The following is a 26,153-nucleotide window of genomic DNA, read 5'->3' as shown; positions in this document are numbered from 1 at the left end:
ACTGATTACCCCTTACCCCCGCCGCCCAGCAAACACTGCTGCCGTGTCGTCTGCACACAGTGGCGTGCTGCTCCAGGACCTTGCTTTCGACATGTAAGCTCCCCCTGTCCGTTAAGCCATTGACGTCTCTGCCGGCCTGACTCTGGCCTCCTCCTTCGGCCTTGAAGCTGGGCAAGTACAGGGCTCGCAGGCCTGCATGCTGCAGTCCAACACTTAGTTTCTTACTTTGCTCTTGGGGATCCCTTACTTATTCAGACTATTCCAATGTGCCGACAAGCTAAAGTGCCATCCCACTGCCATGTCATTCTCCCCCACCATTTCAGTATTTAAATAGCACCTCATTTTTGCCTGACTCTGCCCACCTGGGGAAGCTTTTGAAATCCCCTCGGCTACCATTAGCTCTCCCATTTTGCCTGGCACCAGTGGGCCCTTAACTGGCACCATTTTCTTCTCCCCAGACTTGTCCCAGCGTTTCCAATTTGAATTCTTTATGTATTTTGATTAGACGTCTCTGGGGGATTATTGCCTCCCAATTAATTTATTATACAGTGATCATAAAGTAACATAAAAAAGCCCAAATCGCCTCAACACCCACCGCAAATGTTTTCGCCGTTCCTGTGCGTGTGCTTCTAGTAACTTGTATCTGCATGAGTCGTCTGCCCCCGACTGCTCCCCGGTGGTGGCGTCACAGCGCTCACACCTCTGCTGCCTCTTCTGTCCCTGAAACAAACCAAACACAAAGTCCCTACAGCAGCTTGCTTCCAGCCCCTTTCCTTCAAGCATCCTTTGTTTATTCTTTCTCCTCACCAGAAAACATTTATAAGAGTATCTACTGGCTTTACTTCCTTAAAAAACAAAAAACAAAAGAAGAACACCTTCACACCTCAGCCCGCCACCTGACTAAAAACCCGCTCTCACTGAAGTCACCTCTGACCTCGGAATTGTTCTTTGAGCCCTAACGTGCTTTCTTGTTACCACTTCCTCTTGCTTCCGTTCGACTCTGTCCGTCTCTGGCTCTTGTCTCAGGTTTCGTTCCCGCTGCCTCTGGACTCCTCTCTAGTCCTAACTCCTTAGGACTCTGCTCCCTGGATAGGCGCAGGATCGCCTGTTTAACCGATATCTTCATTCCAGAGCTGTTTTCTGAGCTCCCGGACTGCGTTTCCAGCTGCACGGTGGTGATTTTCGCCTTGCTGACTTGGTCTGGCTCCTCACACCGCCCCTCATCTGGGTTTCGTGTCTTGGCTCATGATGGACTTCCCACACGTCCGTCAGTCTGCAGTGACTTTTCCTGCCCGTCTCCTTTCATGCTGTTGCTCCTGCCGGCATCTTCCTTTCTGTCCCTTAACTACCATGGAATCACTTCTTAACCCGCCACTGTGACCTCCCTTCCGTGCCCACCGCTTCTGCCTTCTCTGTATCCTCCTAGTTACTGTACCTGCTGCATCTGTTGTGGTTGTGAACCATTACCCACTTCTGGAGTGTTGACTTCGCAGTCGGACACCACGTGGTGTTCATTATTTAAGCCCCATTGTTTGGCAAGGTGCTTGGCAAGCAGTAAGTGACTAGTAATTTTCCTCAGCAGTTTCAGACGAGGTTAGATGTTTGTGTAGTGAGCCCAGTCAGCAACCTTGATTGTTTTCTGTTTCAGCAATTACCATGCTTTCTGATTAAATCTTTTAAAAATCCGTCTTTTCACAACAGCTGTAAATTGTGTGAGGTTAGGATTGTGGCTTTCTTGTTTATCCCCAGTGTCTAGCAGGTGAAAGGAGTTCAAATATTCATTAAAAAGAATGGATATCACTTATGTTCTAAAAATTATACAGATTTAAGCCTGTACCAGCATTGTGTGAGTGTACTGGTGTCACCATAACCTTAACATTCATTATTGGGAGCTGTAATTTTACCACTTATTAGAGTAAAATGATAGCTTATTATTGATTTATATTCATTGATTATTTCTTGAATATATTTCTGCATTTATTTGGCTTTTTAAATTTTTGTTTGTATTTTCTGTATTGATTTTTACCTGTTGAGCTTTTAATGCTTATTTTATGAACTCTTAGAATAATATGTTCTACCTTTGCCATTGATTACAAATATTTTCCTTATTTGTTTCATTTTTTAATTGTAGTTTTCTTTTCATTATGTAATCTCTTAATTCTAATATTATTATGTGACTTGAGCTTTTAAAATATTTAATCTTTCTCTCTATGATGGGAATGGATTTTCAGTTCATAGTCTGTGTATTTGCTACCTGAACTGTTATCTTGAGTGGTCCCATGCTAGTTTTAAGAGGTATATTTTTACAGACTCTTTTAAATGATATTTTAACAATTAATACTTACAAAATGTTGAATTTTTAGATTTTTTTTAATGCTTTGCATAAAACCTTGCAGAGTTTTTTTGAAGTATTGTATTTTGTCCCCAAAGTGATTTATATACAACCTTTAAAGTAGTTTTACCTTAGTATGTTAATTCACCACAACTCTTTTTTTTATAGTAAGAGGGAAAACTTTTTTTTAAGAGCTACACATTAAGGAAATTATCATTAGTGTTTCTGAATATAGTTTTCCAATTTTGTTCAACTGCAAGTTTTTAAAGATAAGTTCGTGGCAGTTATTTTTTAGTTTGGGGAGATTGTTATCAGAAATTTAATCTGTTTACTTTGAGTCTGTGTACTTAATTATAATGCTAATTCCTAGTCTAAATATTGTCATACGTTGTTTTCTTTTAGAGAAAACACTAATTGAATTATAGGCTAGAAGAACACACTGGAAGCTTTTTATTTATTTATTTATTTATTTATTTATTTATGGCTGTGTTGGGTCTTCGTTTCTGTGTGAGGGCTTTCTCTAGTTGCGGCAAGTGGGGGCCACTCTTCATCACGGTGCGCGGGCCTCTCATTATCGCGGCCTCTCTTGTTGAGGAGCACAGGCTCCAGACATGCAGGCTCAGTAATTGTGGCTCACGGGCCTAGTTGCTCTGTGGCATGTGGGATCTTCCCAGACCAGGGCTCGAACCCGTGTCCCCTGCATTGGCAGGCAGATTCTCAACAACTGCGCCACCAGGGAAGCCCACACTGGAAGCTTTTGATGCTAAATTTTGATTAAAAAAATTTTTAATTTTGATTTAAAATTTTTAATGTTTAAATTTTGATTCTGTCTAAAAAAAGAAAAATTATTATTCCTTTATAGCAGAAATGTTACTTAAAATAAGTCTATTCTTAAGGCTTATAAGTCTGTTTACAGTATTTGTATTAGAATTTTCATCTAAAACATTGTGTTAACTTTTTTTTCTGGATTCCTTCTCTCAGCTTTTTACTTCAATAAGTTTTCAAATCTACAGAGGTTATAAGAATAGCATAGTGAGCCACTACATACCTTTCGCTAGATATTTACCTATTAGTAACATTTTGCCACTTTTTGGCTGAACTGTTTGAGCGACAGCCTAAATATTCAGCATGTATTGCCTAAGAACAGGGATATTCTCCAGTACCAACATAACAAAATTGGCACTTTCAAGTTATTTAACACTGACAGAATGTTATATTTATATATATTCATATTTCCTTATTTTCCTATTAATGAACTTTGTATCTTTTCTTCCCCATTCAGAACCCAGTCAAGGAAAAATTGCATTCAGTTATTAAATCTATTTAGTCTTCTTTTTTCTAGAACAATTTCCAGACATTTTTTTGAGGGGGGCGCAGGGCAGGGAGGCGTGGTGGTTGGTGTCTTTCTTTCATGACATGATATTTTTGTTTTGTTTTGCAGAATGTTCCTTTATTTGGATTTGCCTGTCTCCTTAGGATTAGATTCAGGATCTTTGGCAGGAATACTGCGCAGGAGATCTTGTGCTCTTTGGGCGTTCTATGGGGAGGCATGCGGTGGCAGACAGTTAACATGATTGGTTGGTTGAGCCCCTGGTTAAGGTGGCGGTGTCTCATTTCTACACCGTAACAGTATCTTTATCCCCTTTGTAATGTGTGGGGATAATACCTTGATACTCTGTGGTTTTAGCATCCATTAATTATTCTTGGTCAAATCATCTATTGCAATAGTGAATGCAAAATAGTGTTTTTTGTAATTCTGTCATTCCTTCTACATTTATTGGTTGGGATTCATCTTTAAAGGAGGGTTCCCCCTCCGCCTTACTCTTTATTTAGTATCATTTTGGACTCACTGATTCAGTTTTTTAATAGAATGTGTTACCATTCATTGCTGTCACAATTCTAGTCTGTGCTCAGGCTATGCCAGATTTAGTCATGGGGACCCTCAGGTGTTACCTTTTTTTAAAATTTTTTATTTATTATTTATTTATTATTTTTATTTTTGGCTGTGTTGGGTCCTCGTCCCTGTGCGAGGGCCCTCTCCAGTCGCGGCGAGCGGGGGCCACTCCCCATCGCGGCGCGCGGGCCCCTCACCGTCGCGGCCCCTCCCGTTGCGGAGCACAGGCTCCAGACGCCCAGGCTCAGCAGCTGTGGCTCACGGACCCAGTCGCTCCGCGGCACGTGGGATCCCCCCAGACCAGGGCTCGAACCCGCGTCCCCTGCATTGGCAGGCAGACTCCCAACCACTGCGCCAGCAGGGAAGCCCTCAGGGGTTACCTTTGAATTATCTGAAGCATTTCTTCTAATCATATATCTGTAGAAAAGTAGGTATGACTTTAAAATGTCCTTTCTGGATAACATTTCTTTAAATCCACAGGGACTTTCTCTTATTCACACTGTGATTAATATATAGCATATTTTTGTAGATCCTGACAATATTAACACCATTCAGTTGGGACCAAAATTACTTGCATGGCTACTTCCCTACAACTTCTTCGAAGGTTTTAGTTATCCCTTCCTCCAGTGTAAAAGCTTACTTTAGATTTCTTCCAGTTGCAGTTACTTCCTGTTCCTGGGTCTAGGGACAGGGTCGTGAGCAGAGACATCTTTAAAATACGTTTTGTCTTGTCAGTTTAGCTGTTGGAGTCTGTACTGTATATAATGCTTTTGCTAAAAAGGGACACATAACAGAAAAACAAATGCAATATAGTTGCAAGTACTACTACTTTCATAGAAGTTGGTGGAAGGAGTGCTAGCAGTGTGATTAGAACAAGCCTTTCTGCAGTGTCTGAGAGCAGGAGTCCCTGGGACTGACCTTCGAAGGACTTTTTTTTCCTTGAAGAACATTTGACTTACTTCTCTTGAGAAGGTTTATTATACTTCTGTATGTAGAGAGTTCTGTGCCAAACAGCACATGACTGTTATGGCTCACTCTTTAAATCTCTAGGCTTTTAGCTTTGGGGCAGGATCTAGTTATGGCCAGTTAAGCAATCTGAGCCCATTATAGATTCTCAAATCTTGGTGCTTTAATGAGGGTCTTTATACCCTCATGAGGAACAGAACCTGGAGGCATTTATCAGAAAGCTGAGACAATGGAGAGCTCTGTGAGATTGTTGTGTGTCTTGATCGCCTTCTCTTTTACTTGTGTCATTGTGGCTTCCACTGCTTTGAGGTGAACTGGGTTCATGTCCCCTCGTTTAGGTTTAGAAAGTGTAGATAGTCTCCCCTCTGATAGGGTTCCAAGGTTATAAACTGAGGGGCTCAACAGAAACGAGGGGAATGGATAGAGGGTGCAGACAAGGAAGCAGGCACTGCTTCTTTCTAATTCCTGTCAGTGGAAAAGAACAGAGCTTTCAAAAGACCCAAGCTTATGCTGTACTTTATGAGTGAAAGAGGTAGCACGGCAGGTGAGTGGTGAAAGGCTAAACTCTGGTAACCCTGTAACAGAAGATGCCTGGATAGCTGGGTAGCCATGTGCAAAATTATGCAGTTGTCCCCTCCTCAAACCACTCATAAAAACCATTTCCTGGTAGATTGATCTAAATTTTAAAGGCAAAGTATATACCTGATGTTATATCTTAATTTAATGATAATCTTAATAACTTGATGAAGAATGAACTATCACCACCGCTTCTCGAATAGTAAATATTCCCCTTCCAAGAATACCACTTTTTATGTGACTTCTCCATTTAATACCATTAACAAAGTGGTGTAATAATGTTTAACTTCATGAATTATCCAGGGAAGGTTTCTTTTTCTTAAAAGCAGTTGTTGTTTGTTTTTAAAGAACCTCTTTAGAATAATTGGCCCATTAGTCTGAATAAAGGGTAGGTTATCAAGGTACTGGGTTTCAGCCCCCCAGTTGCGGGATCAGGGAAGGAAATGACTCCTGTGTTTTCTAGGAGATAAGTATTCATGCTGAAGAGCCTTTCTGCTCCTCTGCTGAAGGCTGACAGTTACCAGTAATTGTGTAGGTAAGAGATGTCCCATGTAAGAGAAGTGAACCCATTTTCAGGCCTCAGGAACTCAGACCAGAAGAGCATCAGTTTCAACTGCTGTCTTAAATGTCTCTGGGCCCTTGGCAAACAAGCTTGTTAATATGACTGAATAGATCCGTAGTAAAAGCAGGAGCACGTTATATATATTCAGACTTAATTTTTTATCCTATGAATGATAAATAATTCCAAATGTTTAATGTTAAAACATTAAGTTGTATGAATTTGATATTCAGGTGTGTTTTATGTAGTCAGTTGTTTGTATTTAATGTTATTTAACATCATTTTCTGTTTTCTCATATCCTGGTCAGTTGAGGGATTACCCATGAGCAAGACCAAGATTTTCCTCAGGAAACAGTTCTGGGTCCACTCTGACACATGGACACATGAATACTCAAGATTCCAAAGTCCTGTGCTAAGGAACATAACTACGATAATTTTAGCTTATAAATTTAAGAAAAATGATTAATCACCCATCCCTGCTACTACAAAATCTCAGTAATGGATACATACAACTATTAACGTTAAACAGTATTATTTCTAATCCCCTTATACATTTTACAGAAAGGATCTCTGTAACTAAAAATTGAGTTAAAGTCAGATTTGTATGTTTTTCATTTTGGAATGTTTGTACTTCATAATACTTTAATGTGCTACTAGTTTGTATTATGTTGTCTTCCACTCCTACATACCTTTAGCTGTCAGTTCCAAAAAGATTATTTTATGTCCTAATTACAGATGAGGTCTTTATTTCATACCGTGAATGTTAATTGTTTAATAACAGTGCAGTCGCACGTAAGTAGTTCTGTTCCTCGTATGGTGGTGGAGTGTTACTGGTTCAGTGGTAAGGTGCTTGCACTGCTGCTCTGTGTTACAGGTAGGGTCTGACATAGCCTAGGCTGATAACTGGAGTTCAGGAATCTTTCCTTCCTTCCAAAATGTTGTGCTACTAGCGTTTGACTAGTATTTTTAGACCACCTCAGAAATTTTTACTTCTCACTGATTACTTGATAAGTGGGATTGCACAGTAAAAAAAAAAAAAAAAACTTATGTGAAGGAAACTTCTTGTAATCAGCATGGTTGAAGATTGGATATAATACTGAAATATTTGTGGGTGAATTTATATCTGGGTTTGCTTCACAGTGATCTGTTGGTTAGTGGAAAGGGCTGTGGGGAGGGGCTTTAGAGGAAATAAGAATACCTTTGAATGGATAATTGTTGCAGCTGAGAGATGGGTACATGGAGATTTACTGTTGTATTGTCTCTACTTTGGTGTGTTTGAGATTTTTTTTTTTAAGTAAAATAGTTAAAAATTAAATGGAAGACCTTCAAATCAGTGCTGCTCCCTTTCTCAAGTGGGGGTTTCCTTGAGAGAATTAAGCCCTAATGTCCTACAGCATCCAGAGTGAGTAGTGAATTAACTTCTCTCCCGTACATCCAGAATGATGCTAGTTATGTACCATTCTTGGGGGAATGCGGAAGTGGTCATTTTTTGTGTTTTGTGGTTCCTGGTGAGGAACATTAGCTGAGAAAGGCTGGTTGAGGGTATAGATATATATATGATTGATTCAACATTGTACTGTTTTGTAATTTGATGTGTCTTTGCTTTTTAAATAGAAGGTTCAAACTTCAGTTTGTTTTTTGTTTTTTTTTTCAATTGAACTGTAGTTGATTTACAGTGTTGTGCTGGATTCTGGTGTACAACAAAGTGATTCAGTTATATATATATTCTCTTTCATATTCTTTTTCATTATGGTTTATTACAGGATATTGAATATAGTTCCCTCTGCTGTACAGTAGGACCTTGTTCAAATTTCAATCTTTGAACATGGTCAGAATACCATGTCGTTAACATGTTACCCTGTACTAACACTGTTGGAAAATGTGGTTTTCTTTTCTATCAGGTATAGTCTGAAAATGCAGCCCGTTGAGAGAGTGCACCTAGCCGTAGTTGCCTGTGGGGAAAGACTGGAAGAAACTCTAACCATGTTGAAGTCAGCACTTATCTTCAGCATCAAACCTCTTCAGTTCCATATTTTTGCTGAAGATCAACTGCATGATAGTTTTAAAGGCATAGTAAGTATTTGAGACTTAGTCAAGCCTGTATAGTTGAATATTTAATGGTATATATAGTAAAATGTTGTTGAACAAAAATATGTATTCTGCAGCTCTGCCCTCTAAGAGTGGGGACTGTTCCCTGCTGCCACTTCCATCTGTGCTTCCAGATCTAGGGTGTAAGAGGAAGACTTGTTTTTGAAAAGGAGTTAGGCTACTTAGAGTCCTTTGCCAAGCATGGAGGTTTTATTTTACTGACTATAGTTCCAGGATGTTTTGACTGAGAAGTCCTACTTCTTAATTGTGTTCCCATCCTCGGCTTGAGAGTGCCTTAATCAGGGTGTGCACAAAGGTTTTAATTCTGTTTTGAGTAGAGGGAACTCTTAATCGACAATATGGAGGGAAGTAGCTTCTTGCTCTGGTGAGAAAGTTTCTTATTTTGGTTTTGTGTTAGTTACAGTCAGTTTGGCTGTAACGGCAGAAAACCCAAAATAACAGTGGCTTAAACAAGATAGAAGTTTATTTCTCTCTTATATAAAAGTAGGCAGTCTGTGGTATATGGCAGTGCCATGTCTTCAGGGATTCTGGTTTTTTCTCTCTTGTGGCTGAGCCATCTTTAACATAAAGCTTCTACCTCATGAACCAAGATGGCTACTCAAGCTCCAGCCATCACACTCATATTCTAGCCAACATGAGGGAGGGAGGAGTGAAGAAGGGTGTTCTCCTCCTCCTTTCTAAGGAAACTTTCTAGAAGTTGCACATGACATTCCTGCCAGTATCTCATTGGTCTCAGCTTAGTCATGTGACCATATCTAGTTGTTTGTGTGGGTTGACAATATACCCTTTTAATCAGGACCGCCACATAATCTTAGCAAAAAAAATTATTCCTATGCAAGAAGAGGAGAACAGATAAATATAGGAGGGAGAACATATACGAAGAAGAAAATTCACCTGAAATCTCATTACCTTGTGTTCTGAGATGGTGGTGAAGATGATAATGATTATCCCCGCACCATCTCTGTCTATCTCTCTGTCTACACTCAATTAAGCTTTCAAACGGATTTGGATTTTTTTGCTTGATCTATGTAGGAAAAACGTATTCAATGTTTTTTCAGGTTAAATTAGTTCATTTTGCATATTAAGTGAAAAACACTACTTGTGACCTCAAGTCTTTTAGTTTTCTGCTAAAACCTTTGATTCCAAGAGGCATAGAGCTTTACTTACTGTTTTACAAGGAATGAAATTAGAACATTCTCTAACACCATACACAAAAATAAACTCAAAATGGATTGAAGACCTAAATGTAAGACCAGAAACCATAAAATTCCTGGAAGAAATCATAGGCAAAACACTCTTTGACATAAATCATAGCACTATTTTTTTGGATCTGTCTCCTAAAGTGCAAAGGAAATAAAAGTAAAAATAAACAAATGGGACCTAATTAAACTTAAAAGCTTTTGCACAACGAAGGAAACCATTGACAAAACGAAAGGACAACCTACTGAATGAGAGAAATATTTGCAAATGATGTGACTAATAAGGGGTTAATATTCCAAAATACATAAACAGCTGCTACACCTCACCATCAAAAACAACAAACAACCTGATTAAAAAATGGGCAGAAGAACTGAATAGACGGTTCTCCAAAGAGGACATGCAGATGGACAACAAGCACGTGAAGAGATGCTCAACGTTGCTCGTTAATCATCAGGGAAATGCAAATCAAAACCACAGTGAGATCTCACCTCCCACCGGTCATAATGGCTCTCTGTCATCACAAAGACCACAAAGAAGAAATATTAAGATGTGGAGAAAAGGGAATCCTCATATGCTGTTGGTGGGCATGTAAATTGGTGCAGACACTGTCAAAAACAGTATGGAGGTTTCTCAAAAAATTAAAAATAGAACTACCATATGACTCAGCAATCCACTCCTGAGTATATATTTGAAAAAAATAAAAACACTCATTAGAAAAGATACATGCACCCCAATGTTCATAGCAGCATTGTTTACAGTTGCTAAGATATGGAAGCAACCTAAGTGTCCATCAACAGATGAATGGATAAACAAGAGGTGGTGTGTATGTATATGTGTGTGTGTGTGTATATATATATATATATATACACACACACACACACACACACACACACACACACACACACACACAATGGAATACTACTCAGCCATAAAAAAGAATGAAAATTTTGCCATTTGCAGCAACATGGATGGACTTGGAGGGCATTGTGCTAAGTGAAATAAGTCAGACGGAGAAAAAAAAATACTGTATAATATCACTTATATGTGGAATCTACAAATTACAACAAACTAGTGAATATAACAAAAAAGAAACAGACTCACAGTTAACAGAGAACAAACTAGTGGTTACCAGTGGGGGAGGGAAAGGAGGAGGGGCAATATAGGGGTAGGAGATTAAGAAGTACAAACTATTGTGTATAAAATAAGCTACGGGATATATTTTACATCACAGTGTATCCTGTAGATAGTGTGGGAATGTAACCAATATTTTATAATAGCTATAAATGGAGTATAACCTTTAAAAATTGTGCACCTGTACCTTACACCTGTAACGTATATAATATTGTACATCAGCTGTACTTCAATTAAAAAAACACCCAGAAGAAAAGCTTTACTTACTGTTTTAAAATATTTCTAGTCTCTGTACTTGTGATATGTGCTTTTGTGATCTTAATCTTATTATCTGGATTGTTTCCTAAAATATTAACTGAGGAATTAATCTCGTCCTAACAGTTCAGAGAATAGTAAGAGATTGCTACCAACTGTGGAAACCTTTGAAAATGTAATATAAAAGTAAAATAAATTTATTGCTTCATCTTATACGCGGCTTCTGTGTTGTCTTCAAATCTGGCTGAGTTATTGCTTGTATAATATATACTATATTTTTAAACTTAGTTTTTCTTTAACTATCATGGTTAACTCTGAGACTGTTTGGTTTTGCTTTTGATGAAGGAGAATCAAATATTTGTGGAATGTGCTTTTACTGCAGAAAAGATGATTAGATATTAGAATTTTAAAAATGACTAAGATTTCATTTTGAAGTTGGTATTGAAAGGATCTTCTTTTAAAATTATTTATTTATTTATTTACTTATTTTTAGCTCTGTCGGGTCTTAGTTACGGCACATGGGATCTTTCGTTATGGCGCCTGGGCTCTTCGTTGGAGCGTGTGGGCTTCTTTCCAGTTACGGCACGCAGGCTCGAGAGTGCGTGGGCTCTGTAGTTGTGAAGCGAAGTCCCTTGAAAGGATCTTTAAGTGATTTATAAGTCACGCAAGGAAAATAAAATACTAGTGTTTGAAACTAATTAACAGAGACATCAAAACAGTGTGTTGGAAGTAAAGCTATTCCCTTAAACTATGTTGAAAGGCATTGATTTTCTGTGTGTGTGTGTGTGTGTGTGTGTGTGTGTGTGAGAGAGAGAGAGAGAGAGAGAGAGAGAGAGAGAGAGAGAGAGAAGGAAAGAAAGAGGGAGGAATTCATGTTTTTAAAAATCCCTTGAACAGGGACTTCCCTGGTGGTCCAGTGGTTAAGAATCCACCTTTCAATGAAGGGGATGTGGGTTCCATCCCTGGTCAGGGAACTAAGATTCCATATCCCGCAGGGCAACTAAGCCCTTGCACCACAACTACTGAGCCCACGCACCACAGCTAGAGAGCCTGCACGCCGCAACTACAGAGCCCATGCACTCGAGCCCACACGCCACAAGTAGAGAGCCCGAGCGCCACAAGGAAAGATCCTGTGTGCCGCAACTAAGACCCGATGCAACTGAAAATAAATAAAAAAGAATAAAATAAAAATAAAACAATAAAAAATAGATATGTGTTGAGCATTTTAAAAAATTAGAAAAAAATAAAAATTACTTGAACACAGACATAATTCAAAAAGAGATCATCTTCAGTCTGTTATAAAATGCTTAGTTTTTTCTTCCCACAAAAATTGTGAATGCTCTGTAGGAAATTTAAATCAACAATTCTGTTTAAGCAGCAGTGATAGGTAATACTTAAACTGAATTTGAAGCAATTCAGTGTCTTGAAATGCATTTGGGATACTAAAGAGTAAACGTGTTCATTATAGATTTTCAGATCAGAAAATCAGATTTTGCTTTTTGTAATGATTTTTTTTTTTAATCAGCACTGGATATGTATTTATCAAAATATTTTATTACCAGGAATATCTGTGGACATTGAAACTATATAGATAAATATTTTCTAATCAGTTTTTCACATTGGTCTGACTTGGATTGTAAATATTTTCTGTTACATCATACATACTGTGGTAATAAAATTAGTGCTTAATTTTTCTGAGTTTAACTTGTTTAGGGATTGAGAGGATTTATACATCAGGTCAAGCTGATGGAGGCGAACAGTTTGTAAGGCTCTTTCCACTTTGGTTTTGTGGTTGATATCCTTATAACTTCAGTTGTCCCTCAGATCTTTACGGTGGAGTCTTTCTAGCATATTGGAATGACTTTAAGATTTTGAATGAAAACAAAATGGTGGGAAAGAAGAATCTAACTTTCTCTTAAGTGTGTATGACATACAATGTATAACATCTTAAATTTTAGCTTTTGAAAAATAATCTGTTGGTTTATGATTTTGCAGAAGAAGTGAAACAAATCTAAACCGAGTTCTTTTTTTTTTATTTGTTTTTTTATTTTAGCTTAACAGCTGGTCATTTCTACAAACATTTAATTATTCATTATACCCGATAACTTTTCCAAGTGAGAATGCAGCAGAATGGAAAAAGCTCTTTAAACCGTGTGCTTCCCAGAGATTGTTCTTGCCAGTAAGTTTTTTCTCCAGTGTTTTTTTTTGTTTGTTTGCATGTTGCTTTTACACACACAAGTTAATGAAGAGTTCCACATAAATCAGTTAAATAAACACACATGTATGATTTTCCCTTTGAACATTAGAAGAAAAACTTCCCATAGAACAAATAAAAGCTACAATAAAAAAACCTCTGTTAAAAACAAAAAATGTAAATAATTTCTGTTGAAATACTATTTCTTACATTTTAATTTATTCAGCTGCTATAAATTGTTTCATCTCTAAGAAGGAGTTAGAGGTCGTCAGGTCTTAATGGAGCCACATCTTTGCCAGGAGGAAAGCAGTGGCAGGATCACCTGCCAATTGCAGACTGCATTTATAATTTGGGAAGTGAAGTAGATCATTAGATAATCATTTCTGTCTTAACAGCAAGCCAGTTCACCTTTTCTAGCTGATATTTTAACACAGACACAAAATTTGAGGCACGTGAACTCGAAGGGAGATGGGAACCATTCATTCAATGGGGCTGTTCTTTGGTGGTGGTCTCTGGTGATAAACCCTGATTATTTTTTTAATCTGAAAATATTCAGGGACTTCCCTGGCGGTCCAGTGGTTGGGACTCCGAGCTTCCGCTGCAGGGGGCACGGGTTTGATCTGTGGTCAGGAACTAAGATCCTGCAAGCCGCATGGTGTGGCCAAAAAAGAAAAAAAAAATTAAAAATAAATAAAAATATTCAGAAGCAAGCTTACCTCTTCCATTTTGAATTGAATTCACTGATAGTTTTAAAATTCTCAGTAGTTGTTAGAACCACTGTAATGTTTAAAATAGTTACGGTAGTTAGAAATATTGAATTTAAGAAGCTCACAAGTTTCTGGAAGGTATATGAATTACTGGGAAGAAACTTAAGTTACTTGTTATTATTAAGTGGATTAAGGCAATTCTTAGCATATTAAGAATAGAGTTTATCAAATCCAGGATGTCAGTTAAGGTTTAAAATTAAGTTACATTTTGATAGCTGAGTCTGCCTAACCAGTAGCTTTATTGCTGAGCATAAAAAATCTGGATCCTAGGATATCTTTCTCATTACATGCGTCCATTGTAAGAAGCACACAAATAAGGGATTAAAGGGAAAAAGCCTAAGAAGTTTTAGGTTCTTCATGTAGGCCTTAAATTTTAAAAATTTAAAAAAAATCTTATGTTGAATCATTGCAATGTTACATCATTTAATTAATAGTTTGAGTGCCTCTATTCTACCAAGTATCTGTAATGAAGTGCTTGGGTATATAGGAATGAATGAGACAGACAGATGTCTTGTTTTCATAGAGCCTGTTGTCTGATGTGGGAGGCTGACGTTAAACAAGCACATTATGACATTAAATAAACACAGATATGTCACTGAAAGACGATGAAAGAAGCATGAGGTTACAGCCATTGCTCTTCTGTTTTATTCTACATTATTAACAAGTTCAATTGTTGATGTCGTGACAGGAAATTTGCCAGATCATTTAATGATGTAATCTGGTTAAATTCCTAAATGGAATTTGAATACTAAAATTAAATACTTGAAGCCTGTCAAATTGTCCTCGTACTTTACTCTTACTTCTGCATCTTTTTAACTAGATAGTAAGTAAATTGATTCTTCATTTTTCAAAGTAAAATCCTTTTTTTTACTAAGTTCTCCTCTAAGATAGATGGATTAAAAGAGCCAATGTAAGCTCTGCCAACTCCTTATTCCCCCAAAAAGGAACCATAGAAAAATACTGATGTGGTTACTATTTAACCTCATGTATGATCTCCAGTTGGCGGTGGTTCCCAACAGTAACCCTGGAGCAACCTGTAGTGTCTTCCTAGACTGCTCACAATACAAAAGTCTGTAAACACACATTTGTCTCATGGTACAGAAGCAAAATGTTGATATAAAAACAATTTCCCTCACTCTTGGCCCCCCAAAAAGAGAGAGAGGAACAGACATCCACATAGGTACATACCCTTTTAATTGTAGTCTTTGAACAAGTGACACTTCCCTACTCAGGCTCTGTAGTCAACTGTCAGGTATTTTTCCCCAGCCTGATACTAAATCAGGGGGGGGAGGGAGTGATTTCAGCTTCGTAAGTGCTCGCCTTTGTAACTGCAGGAGGAGGTAGCAGCTTTGAAAAGGAGCAGAATGAAGATCAAGCTCTTATCCTCATTGTATTCTTAACCAAAAACCTTTAGGTTAACCTAATCATTGAGTCTTACTAATACACTGGGATAGGCAATACATTTAAATTCACAGGAGTCACATTCTAAAGTATATGGGTAAGGCAGAAATAAAAACTTACCCTTGAAAATTCCTATAAGAGACACATGTTGGAGGTTTAACGTCTCTCGGAAAGTGACATAGCGAGTCTTCCAAGACAAGTCTTGTCTTCGCCCTTGCTATGTAAGTGCACATTTTCTTTGATTTGTTGGGAGATAGTAAGCTCAGAAATAAGAGCATGGACTCTGGAGTTAGGTGGTCTGGATTTCAATTTCAGCTCTACCATTTGCTAGCTGAGCCCAGAGTGAGGTAAAGGTGCTGGCCATTAGTGTTACAGGCTGAGGGGACAAGTTGAGAAGATCTTCATTTGTACTGATTAATTTCTGTATTTACCTCAGGAAATTAAGATTCAATATGTCAGTTCACCGAAGCTAATGTTATTTTCCAATATGAAAAACATTTCCACCCTAGTCTTTGAGGATACTGCTTTTATTTTTTCTTCCAATTTTTAGTATTGAGTTTTTGTTCTGATTTGTTTTTATAGCTTTTCTTCTCTAAAAGTTAATTAAAAAAATTAGCAGACTATCTATATATGCTCTTGTAAAAAATGACAGACTTGGGAAAAACTACTTTTAAAAGTTAATGGCAATTAGTTTCTCTCTTAGGTATTTTTTAAATAATGAAAACCTCTTTCATGTTTTATATTAAATAGAGTTATAGTTAATGATTCAAATATCTTTCCCCACAGTTAATCCTGAAAGAAGTTGACTCACTATTGTACGTCGACACTGATATCCTTTTTTTACGGCCCGTTGATGATATTTGGTCTTTACTAAAGAAATTTAATTCCACACAAATTGCTGCAATGGCACCAGAACATGAAGAGCCTCGAATAGGCTGGTATAATCGCTTTGCCAGACATCCATACTATGGAAAAACTGGAGTGAACTCTGGAGTTATGTTGATGAACATGACCAGAATGAGAAGGAAGTATTTCAAGGTAAGTCACCAATCCAGGTTAACTTATCTCTCTTTTCCCTCCATATTGTTTGGTTTCCAATTTAATTTTGCTTTATTAAAAACTAGATCGAGCTATTCAGAATTTTTCCACTTATCTAGAATAATTGAAGAAAAGTGTGTTCTTAGTATTCTGTTTATTAGAGCATGACAGTAGGTCAGAGCGGATGGCATTACAATGAAGTAACAGTGCAGCAAGCGTGAACATCACCTTCCTAGACTGGTATTCCAGGCAGGAGTTGTCATTTTGTAGTTGTGCAGCCTCATAATACTTGAATCTAAAGTGTGGTACGTCTTGGGGGAACACAGATTGTGGTTAAGAGCTAAAGACTGTCCTGTTGGCTTGGTTCAGACGCTGAGATCTTGGATAAGTTTTCAACATCTCTGGGCTTTGATTTCCTCATCTGTGAAATGGGATGACAGATAACAGTACCTATGTCATAGGGCTTTTGTGAGGGTTAAATTATTTAGAAGGGAGGCTAACACATAGAAAATGTTGGCTATTTTGGTGCTATTGGAAGTTAACTTTAAAAAAAAAGTTCCTGTGTGTTTCTCGTCTCTCAAATTGTGGGGTCAGTAGAAGAGTGAGGCTATTTAAAGTTCTCTGATTCTGCATATGCTGAACACATGAGTGTGTTGTACTGTTTACCAGTTTCACGCTGATGAGTCCTTAAGTCGTTGTAGTCTGGGGGCATTGGAGTCAAGTGGTTTAGCCTTACGTTTAGCTTTGCCACCTGTTCACCACAACCGCTAGCCAACTAGTTAACTTTCAAATGTCAGTGCTCTCGGCTGAAAAATAGAGATAATAAATGGACTTATGTAGGTTGTCTTTTTAAAAGAGACCCATTCAAAATGCTTAGTACAGAGCATGACACATAGTAAGCACCTCAGTGTTAGCTAAAAGCAGTGGCTTCTGAAACACTGATAGAGACTCACTGTTTATCCCTTTACATCTAGTTAGTACTAAATCAAACATCAAGGGATATTATGTCTTTTATGGTATGAATATATATGTAACATATATGTATATTTGTATGTGTATATATATTTGGTATTTTTCTTATGGCTTCTGGTGGACCAGAATTTACACCATTACTTATTACTCCTTTCTGCATGTCTGATTTAAATCTCTTGTCTCTTCTTATCCTTGCTCTAGGCAGCAGTACTGCTTGTAGCCTTCACCACCCACATCTCGCCATTTCATTCTTAAGGCAGTTAATACCCATCACTCTTGTCTTCTGTAAAGATCTAGTAAACCTAGGGGTTTTTTTAGCTTTCCCATTTTCTGTACCTTTCTGAAATCTTGATTTCATTTCACTTTTGTCTTCCACAAATGAATGCATTAATGAGGCCAGTGTAACCTGTGCTTTTGCTTGCAAGTGAACATCTTTCTTCAATTACCCAGTTTTTTGATATATTTTGAGTTTTAAAATTTCATGTACCATAAAGTTTTACTAAATAAAACAGGTGTCATACCATGAGTTTTCTTACTTTTCTGATGGTTAGACTATGCACAGTAATATTATACCAGAAGATGGTGCTATAAGATTATGTGCTAAGGAATGATGTGACTGCTCAGGAACTCTTCATTTGAAATTCTTAGAATTATGAAAAGTGTAGTGTTGCAAATAACCTTGGAGATAATTTAGTGTAACACCATTACTTGATTTTTAAGAAAATTTCAAATTGCAGCTATATAGTTCAAATCACTGATTATTTTTTATTTACCTTTTAGTTACTTAAATATCATTCTTAAATATGTTTAACAGTTCCTCCCCTTTCCCTTTTCCTTTTGTCTGTGGCATGTTCTAAACCAGCTAGAGATGTAGATGTGGGATTTGAAATAATTTCTAAACTTTCAAGCTTTTGTTTTTTTCTATGTATTAATGACTTAATGAAGAAAAATATGAGACGTGTGATAGTACATTAATTTAGTAGGCACAGTTTACTTCATACCTACTATCCCTATGTTTCAAACAACTCTATTCTTGCCCAGTGGGAACAACACAGATTTACTCTGTTTTTAAATATTGTATTTATGATTGCTGATATGTTTCTACAAAATTTATTGATTTTTAGTTCCGTTTTTCATGTATCTTTCTTTATTTTTTCCTGATTTCCAAACATATCTTTAGCAAACATTGCCTTGTTTTTTCCTACTAACTCTATAATTTCTGGCACAGATCTTAAATTTTAGAGCTCTAGTGATGCAACTGAATTACTTGTAATAACTTTTCAAACTGTTTCATGCAGATCCATGAATGTTACCCCATAGTTCCTATCACATGAAAAGCTGTAAGATTACCCACTTAGGACAGTGGCCATGTTTTAAATTCTTTGCTTTGCTGTCACCCAGCCCTACCATTCATGATTATTCAGTTCCAACCTGATGTATTATAATTATATATTTTAAAAATTAAAATAGTAAAATTTTAACTTTTTTGTTTTTTTCTCATAATGCTTGATAGACATTGATATAACACTGGCTAAGATACTGCTTTGTATTTTGTATTATGATTGTATTTGCAGTGTTGAATCTCTATTAAGATATTTCTTAACCTTTTTCTATTTATTAGCTAAAAACCAGAGAATATAAATAAGGCATCTTGAGAATTTTTTTCTTGTATATTTACTGTACCCTGTTCATGTCGTGCCATATATTACTTTGTAAAGTATTTTTTGCCTGTTTTCTCCATCTACTGAGGGCAGGGTGTGTCTTTTATGCAGCTTTGTATTCAGAATATTTAGCATGGAGTCTGGCGTAAAGTAGCAACTCAGTAGATAATTACTGTTAGAGGACAGACAGAAGTTTTAGAAACTAGGCCATTAATGAATTATTGAAAAATATTAAAAAAGAGAATACTTATTGTGAGGTGGCTGTGAGGGTCGTTTTTACATATTTGAAAGATGTATGTGATGGAGGGCTTTTATTGTGTTACATATAGAGCTTAAGAAAACAATATCAATGAACATCTTACCAAAAGGGATGGAACTTTTCAGAGACTAGGAGAGTAACTAATCTTTGGGAATTGATGAGTTCTCAGTTTCTAGCATTGTTGGAACATAATATGAATAGCCACCTGTCAGTTTTATATTTATTTGTAACATAAACTGATGATAATAATGAGTCTATTTTCAAAAGCATACATAGTTCTAGAAATGAAACTAATTTATCTTAATGTAATACATGTGCATTTTGGTAGGTTTACTGAAATTAGTAAATTAGAACTACATCTTTTTAAAAAATTACAAAACTGCTTCAGCTCTACCATCTCCCACCTCCTCTCCCTCCTCCAGTCAGTAACTCTTCTTGCCCGTTCACTTGATGCCAGTTCCTGTATGCCAGCTGTTGTACTGTACTACTGTACTTTTCAAGGTATTGTACTGTAAGATTAAAAATGTTTTCTTTAAAAAAAAATTTACAAAACTAAATCATGCTTATAAAAATTCAGGCAATTCATTGCATATAGAGTAAAAAGACAAGTCCCCCCTTTACACACCACTCTCCTCAGTTTCATTCCTTTGCCCAAATGACATTATAAACTTTGCTATGTATTCTTCAGACCCTTTAAAAAAGTATTTTGAAACAGATATACATGTACATTAGCGTTTATATGTAGAATTCTTTTATATATCTTCAGTTTGCTTTTTTCACTTAGTAAATATATAAATGATTTTTATGTCAGTACATATAGTCTGTCACATTTAATATGTGTGATATTGTGGAGAAAGAATGATTTGATTTGATTGTTTGTGTGTACTAGTATGAATATGTAGTTATATGGCTGAAAAATATCTCATGTATTTTAATTTTTACTTTCCTGACTGTACCACCAATGTGGGATGAAAATCTTTTCATACAATTTTTAGCCATTTTTGTTTCCTCCTTTGTGAATGGCTGTATGGCCATATCCTTTGACTATTTCTCTACTTTGCTGTTTTTCCATTTCTGTTGACTTGAGCTCTTTTTATATATGATGCCTCTGTATTAAGCTCATTTCTCATAGTTTTTCATTGGTTGTCTTGGATATTCTAGATTATATCCTCAGCAAATAATACTAGTGTTATTGCTTCGTGTCCAGTATTTTTCTAGTAGGACTTTTCCTTTACGTGTATTATAAGGGTCCCCCCACCTCCCACCCCTTGATTTTTTCTTTTTCCCCTAAAACTGCCCTGGACCTTGTAATTTTATCTTTCTTTTCTTTGAAGAGATATATTTCTTTGAATAGGTGTATTTCTGTCTCTCTATACATTTTTTTTTTTTTTTTTTTGCATAAGTCAAATCCAGTGAAGACTTGAACATGACATGGTACAAGGGGTCCACCAGTCCTGTCTATTTAATGTGTTTCTGGTCTTGGTCCTTGAGCAATTCATAGTTGCCTTTTCAGATCCTAAGAACATTTAGTGAACATGATCAGTGACTTATTTCAGTCATCCTTTCAATAAAGTATTTTCTTAATATTTCCTTAAGTAAAACCTGTTTCAGTCATTTTCCAGATTTATTTCTGATTGTGTATAGTTTACTGTATTTACTGCATTCTGAGAAACTTCACACAAAGGTAATGCAATTATAGCAGATTATATTTAAATACGTAGTTTTTTTTTCCAGGAATTCTGACTTTTCTTTCTCAAAGGATAGATTGTTTATGCCTCCATTGTGTTTATTATATATCCTAGAATAGCTTGTAACAATGTTTTTTAAGCTATCTGTGGAGAAGAATCAGTGTTTTTTTAAACATTATTTATAACCTGTCATGAGGCAATGCTTTTGTAAAAATAATGTAAATAAATTACTAGGAAAATATTAGACTAAATAGACATAAAATTGCTATAAAAGTTTCTAAATCTTACTCTTAATTTGTGTACTTAAATCTTGTAGAGGACATGAAAAATTCACTGACCAGCACACTGCAAACTGTACTTTGAGGAGTACTGGTTTAAGTCTGGAGAGTTTCAAAGAGTCAAATTGGTATAAAAGACTTAGTATTCAACTTCACCCCAGGTTCGCATGTCCCCAGCCCTCTTTCAACTCTGTTGTTTCCTTAGGTATGAGCTATGAGTAGTTCTGTAGAGGCTGAAAAGGCATCTGATGAAATTCAGTATCTATTTTTGATTTGTCAATTTCAAATGACCTCTTTGAAATGCCAATTATAAAGGGTTGGCAAATCAGACTAAGAATAATAGTGATCATGGTGATAATAATAGCTAACCCTGTGCCAGGTACTTTTCCTAGGACTTTTTATTTATATGTTAACAGGTTTGATCCTCAGCAGCTGTATGACAGAGACATAGGTGCTGTGTCTAGACATGTGACATAGGTACTAAAGCTATCTGCTTTTTAAGATGAGGTCACAGTCATAATACTTAAACTACCACCTACTTTCTCTTTCCCTTTCCTCCCCTACATCTGTTAGTTTTATCACTTCTTTGTGCAGCTTCAGATACCTTCTTTTGTTATCTTCTGCACTCCAGCTGGACAGTTTTACTGACATTTAAGTTTACATTAGGGTCACTTGGTTTTGAAACATAAGTTTACACTTCTCCCCTTGCTCTGTAACAATTGCTAAGGGAAGAATGGGGAACTGTCATTATGCTGCCGTTTTAAACCTGGAAGCCTGAGAATCTCATTAATGTATTTACCAACAGAATGATATGACCACTGTGCGACTACGATGGGGAGATATACTTATGCCATTGCTTAAAAAATACAAACTGAACATCACTTGGGGTGATCAAGATCTGTTGAATATCATATTTTTTCATAATCCAGGTAATCATTTAAATTTATTCTTTGCATTTGTAAAAAAAAATCATAGTTAATATTTAGTCAAAACTGGAGAAATGCATTTATTTGATTTTGGCTTAAACTAATGGTTATCACTTTTTTTTTAAGACAGAGTAAACTAAATTTAAACTAAAATTTTGCAAAGTGTTAATTCTGTGGAATTAGGGTATGTTTGCTTTTTTGTTTTGTCTCTACATAGAAAGCCTTTTTGTTTTTCCGTGTCAATGGAATTATCGACCAGATCATTGCATATATGGAAGCAATTGCCAAGAAGCCGAAGAAGAAGGAATCTTTATTCTTCATGGGAACAGAGGTGTTTACCATGATGATAAGCAACCAGCGTTTAGAGCTATTTATGAAGCACTGAGAAATGTAAGCTTTTTTTAAAAAAATGTTTTTGTGGACATACTCGCAAGCTTACAGAGAATTTGCATATCCTTTACCCTAGCTCATCAATTATAAACCCAGCACTCCTTCTACATCTAGCTCTGGCACTTGGCGTTCTGCTATGAGGAAGAGCACTCCCCTTTGCCCACTTATTGATCTATACAGTATCAGTGTGAACTCATTGATATGTATTTTTTTCCATGATTTATAATGCAGTATTCAATTTTATTTATATTGATGCTGAGGTTGTGCCAGATTTGGTGATTGGGAGCCCTTTTGGCTACCTCTTGTGCTCATTTGACATATTCCCATCATTATTTTGAGTATCTCCACATTCTCTGTCCAAACAAAATATCCCAGGCTTATCTTGTTATACATTCCCTGCCCTCACCCTGAAGTCAGCTGTCAAAGGAACTCTGATGCTTATTGCTACAAGGGTGTCTTCCCTTCTAAGCCCTTTCAGCAGCAGAGCTGGGAAATACAGATACACAAACACACATAGTCATGTGCTCACACCGATGCCTCCAGTTCCATTCCCTCAGGCCCCTTCCTTGCCTTCTCCTACTTTGTCTCTGTTTTATCTCCTTTCTTCCACAATTAGAATCCTGGCTCCGAACATAAAATATTTCCTCTTTTGCTTAGTTCTACAGTACACTTAAACTAATTTCAAAAATGCTCCATTCATACTGCTATCTCCACTCCTCTGTTCTTGAAAAACCAACCTACTATAAAGGATTTGTTTCTTGTCCTCCCCCCACCCCTCCCCTGCCCCAGACGAGGGTGTGTACTCAGTAGTGTGTTCAGAAGTTACTTGCGTTAGTTCTTTTCTCCTTCATTCAGTGTGGTTATTTATTCATTTGAAATACAGTTGGGTTCATGTGTTTCTGTATGCTTTCAGTTTTAAGTTTTTTCCCCTCATCTTTGTTGATTTAACTTTAATTTGGTATGAGGAATATTAATATTCTTCAAAAAGTCGAAACTATATAACGGTTTACTCAGAAGTAGCACTCCTTCCCCATCCTTCCACCCCAGGCCCCCCACCCCATCACCAATTTCATTTTCTGGTTTGTCCTTCCTGTACAGGTAAGTAGATACATGTATGTTTTGTAATTCCCCTTTTCTTACATGAGAAGTAGCATACTGTTCATCTCTACTTGTGCTTTGCCTTTTTTACAGTATTCTGGAAATTTGGGCATTTATAAATATTTTCTTCATGCTTTTTTTTTTAAACAGCTGTATGATATTCCATTTTGTGCATGTACCAGAGTTTATTCAATTAATCTCTTATGTTTGAACATTTTGGTCTTTTCCAGCATTTTGAATAATAAATAATGCAGCAGTGCATAACTTTGCCATACATATATTTGTATTGTTGGGAGATGTTTCTTCAGGGTAAATTCCTGGACATGGGATAATTTAAATTGAAGATACTGCCTGTTTTCCCTACATGGGGATTATTTGCATTCCTGCCAACAGTTCATGACGAGGCCTGTTACAGCCTCATTAACAGAGTGTATTATCAAGCTTGAAAAATTTTTGCCATTCTGAGTGAGAAATGGAATCTTAGTTTAATTTTAATTTGCCTTTCTCTTATGATTGAGATGAACATCTTTCTATATACTTAACAGCTGTTTTTACATCTTTTTGGGGGGTGAATTTTCTTTCAAATCTCTCACCTAGTCTTCTATCATTTTTAAAAAATAACTTTACTGATAACATATTTTATATACCACACAGTTCACCCATAGTGTAAATAATTCAGTGGTTTTTAGCATGTTTACAGACTTGTACAGTCATCACCATGAGGGAGTTTCGATCTCTACTCCCCACCTCCCCACCATTTGTTGCAAGTTTTTTGTGTATTAAAGATATTAGTTCTTTTTCTGTGACATCTGATGTAAATTTTTTTCCCAATTTGAACTGTTTGTGGAATTTTTTACCGTTCAAAGTTGTTCTTTAAAAATTTTGTGTAATCAAATTTAAAACCTTTTTTTAAAAAACTAGTAATTAGAAAGTCTTTCCCTGCGTATACTCAGCTTATAGAAAAGTTCACGTATATACTTTTTCATTTATTACATTTAGCCTTCTGCCCAATTTGGAATTTACTCTTTTGAGCGAGGAATAGATCTAATTTGATCTTTTTCCAAATAGCTGTCTTGTCCCAACACCATTTATTTAAAAGTCTATCTGTAACCCAAAGATTTGAGATACTGACTTTATTATATACTAAAGTTCCATTTGTAATTTCTGGATTTTCTGTTTTGCTCCATTGGTCTGTCCATTTGTGTACTCTTACACACTATTTTAATTATAAAGGCTTTGTGCTGTATTTTAATATCTGAAAGGGCTACTTCCTCTTCAGAGCCTGTCCTTTCAGTGTTTTCCTACCTATTGTATTTCTATTTTTCCACAAATATCAACTCATTTAATTACATAAAAACTTGTTTTTTTGTTGGGAGTGTATCATCTTCACATATTAACTTAGTGACTGCTGACATTTTAATGGTGTTGAGACATCTTAAGAACAAGGTCTGTCTTTCATTTGTGTCTTTCAGGAATGTTTAATAGTTTTCTTCATACTATGGATTTTGAACATATCTTAAGTTTATCCTTAAGTATTTTATCTTCTTTGTTGCCTTTGTAAATGGGGTTTTCTCTTTTAAGCATTTACTTTATATTGAGTTTGGGAAAAAATTATACTGGCCCCACCACCCCCGATATCTCTTCTTCTCTCTTTTTCTTCCTTGTTCTTACGGTGCTCTTGTTTAATTAAGGTGGATTGACAGGGGGAGATGATGCATGAACCAGGTCTCTGAATATGTTGGGGACCAAGACTTGGGGCAAATCCAAATAAGGACTGGATTTATGATTTTGCTTAAGGAGCATAATATCAAGTGGTATCCATGCAGCTAATTCATTGATACCTGGGGAGAAGTGTAGGTGAGCACTCATCTCTCACGTGGGTGTGTTCACTGCTCTGCTAGACCATGTCTCATCTTATGTGGACGTGAAGACAAAAACGTAAGTAGAACAACAGGCGTGGTTTGGTGTAAGCGTGGGGGTCAGGAGAAGAGCCGATGCCCCTGTTTGCTAGACTCTCAGTATCTGCTCCTGACTGCTCTCATGGTTTGCTAGTACAGCCTCAGTAATAGGCCTGAGGATAAAGATACTGAACTGTAACCTACTGAGACACAGATTGTACTAGGACTGTGAAGGAGTGCAAGTTTTGCCCCAAAGAGCCAGGGAAGGCTTCGTTGATGAGGAGGCATTTGAAGTGAGCCCTGAAGAATGAGTAAGAGTTTGCCAGGTGAGCAGGCTGGGCCAAAATTGCCTGAGAAGAAGCCTCAGGGGTTGTGAAAGGTCCACGAGGAGGTCAGGCGTGGAGCTGCTTGGGGTGATGGGTGAAGGGAGGCAGCGGCAGGGCTGGGCTGGGTGCGGTGATGACACGCTGTGTAAGGTGACGATCTGCAGTGACAGGGAGCTGAAGTTTTCTCCTGGAAAGCTGAGTTTCTCAAACCTGGTGGTAGGCAAAGTGCTGACAG

General features: G+C 36.9%; 1 protein-coding gene and 1 long non-coding RNA gene across 7 annotated transcripts in view; one reads left to right on the top strand and one right to left on the bottom strand.

Moving 5' to 3' along the window:
- GXYLT1 (glucoside xylosyltransferase 1) overlaps window positions 1-26,153 on the top strand; it is a 55,259-nt gene that overhangs the window by 15,451 nt on the left and 13,655 nt on the right. For all 6 annotated transcript variants that reach the window (XM_082349418.1, XM_082349413.1, XM_082349416.1 and 3 more), the window contains 5 exons: window positions 8,229-8,400; window positions 13,076-13,201; window positions 16,171-16,422; window positions 22,086-22,209; window positions 22,424-22,596. In XM_082349418.1, the coding sequence (XP_082205544.1) occupies window positions 8,229-8,400; window positions 13,076-13,201; window positions 16,171-16,422; window positions 22,086-22,209; window positions 22,424-22,596 (847 nt within the window). The remainder of the gene's footprint in view (window positions 1-8,228; window positions 8,401-13,075; window positions 13,202-16,170; window positions 16,423-22,085; window positions 22,210-22,423; window positions 22,597-26,153) is intronic.
- LOC309608876 lies at window positions 3,076-8,222 on the bottom strand. The gene is made up of 2 exons (XR_014233139.1): window positions 4,607-8,222; window positions 3,076-4,285 (listed from the first exon to the last, which is right to left on the bottom strand). It is a non-coding gene; the product is annotated as an uncharacterized lncRNA (long non-coding RNA).

Source organism: Balaenoptera borealis, assembly GCF_965194805.1.
Source record: "Balaenoptera borealis genome assembly, chromosome: 13".
NCBI classification, from domain to species: Eukaryota; Metazoa; Chordata; class Mammalia; order Artiodactyla; family Balaenopteridae; genus Balaenoptera; species Balaenoptera borealis.
Note: the sequence above shows the minus strand (reverse complement) of the source record. Positions and strands in the feature narration are given on the sequence as shown.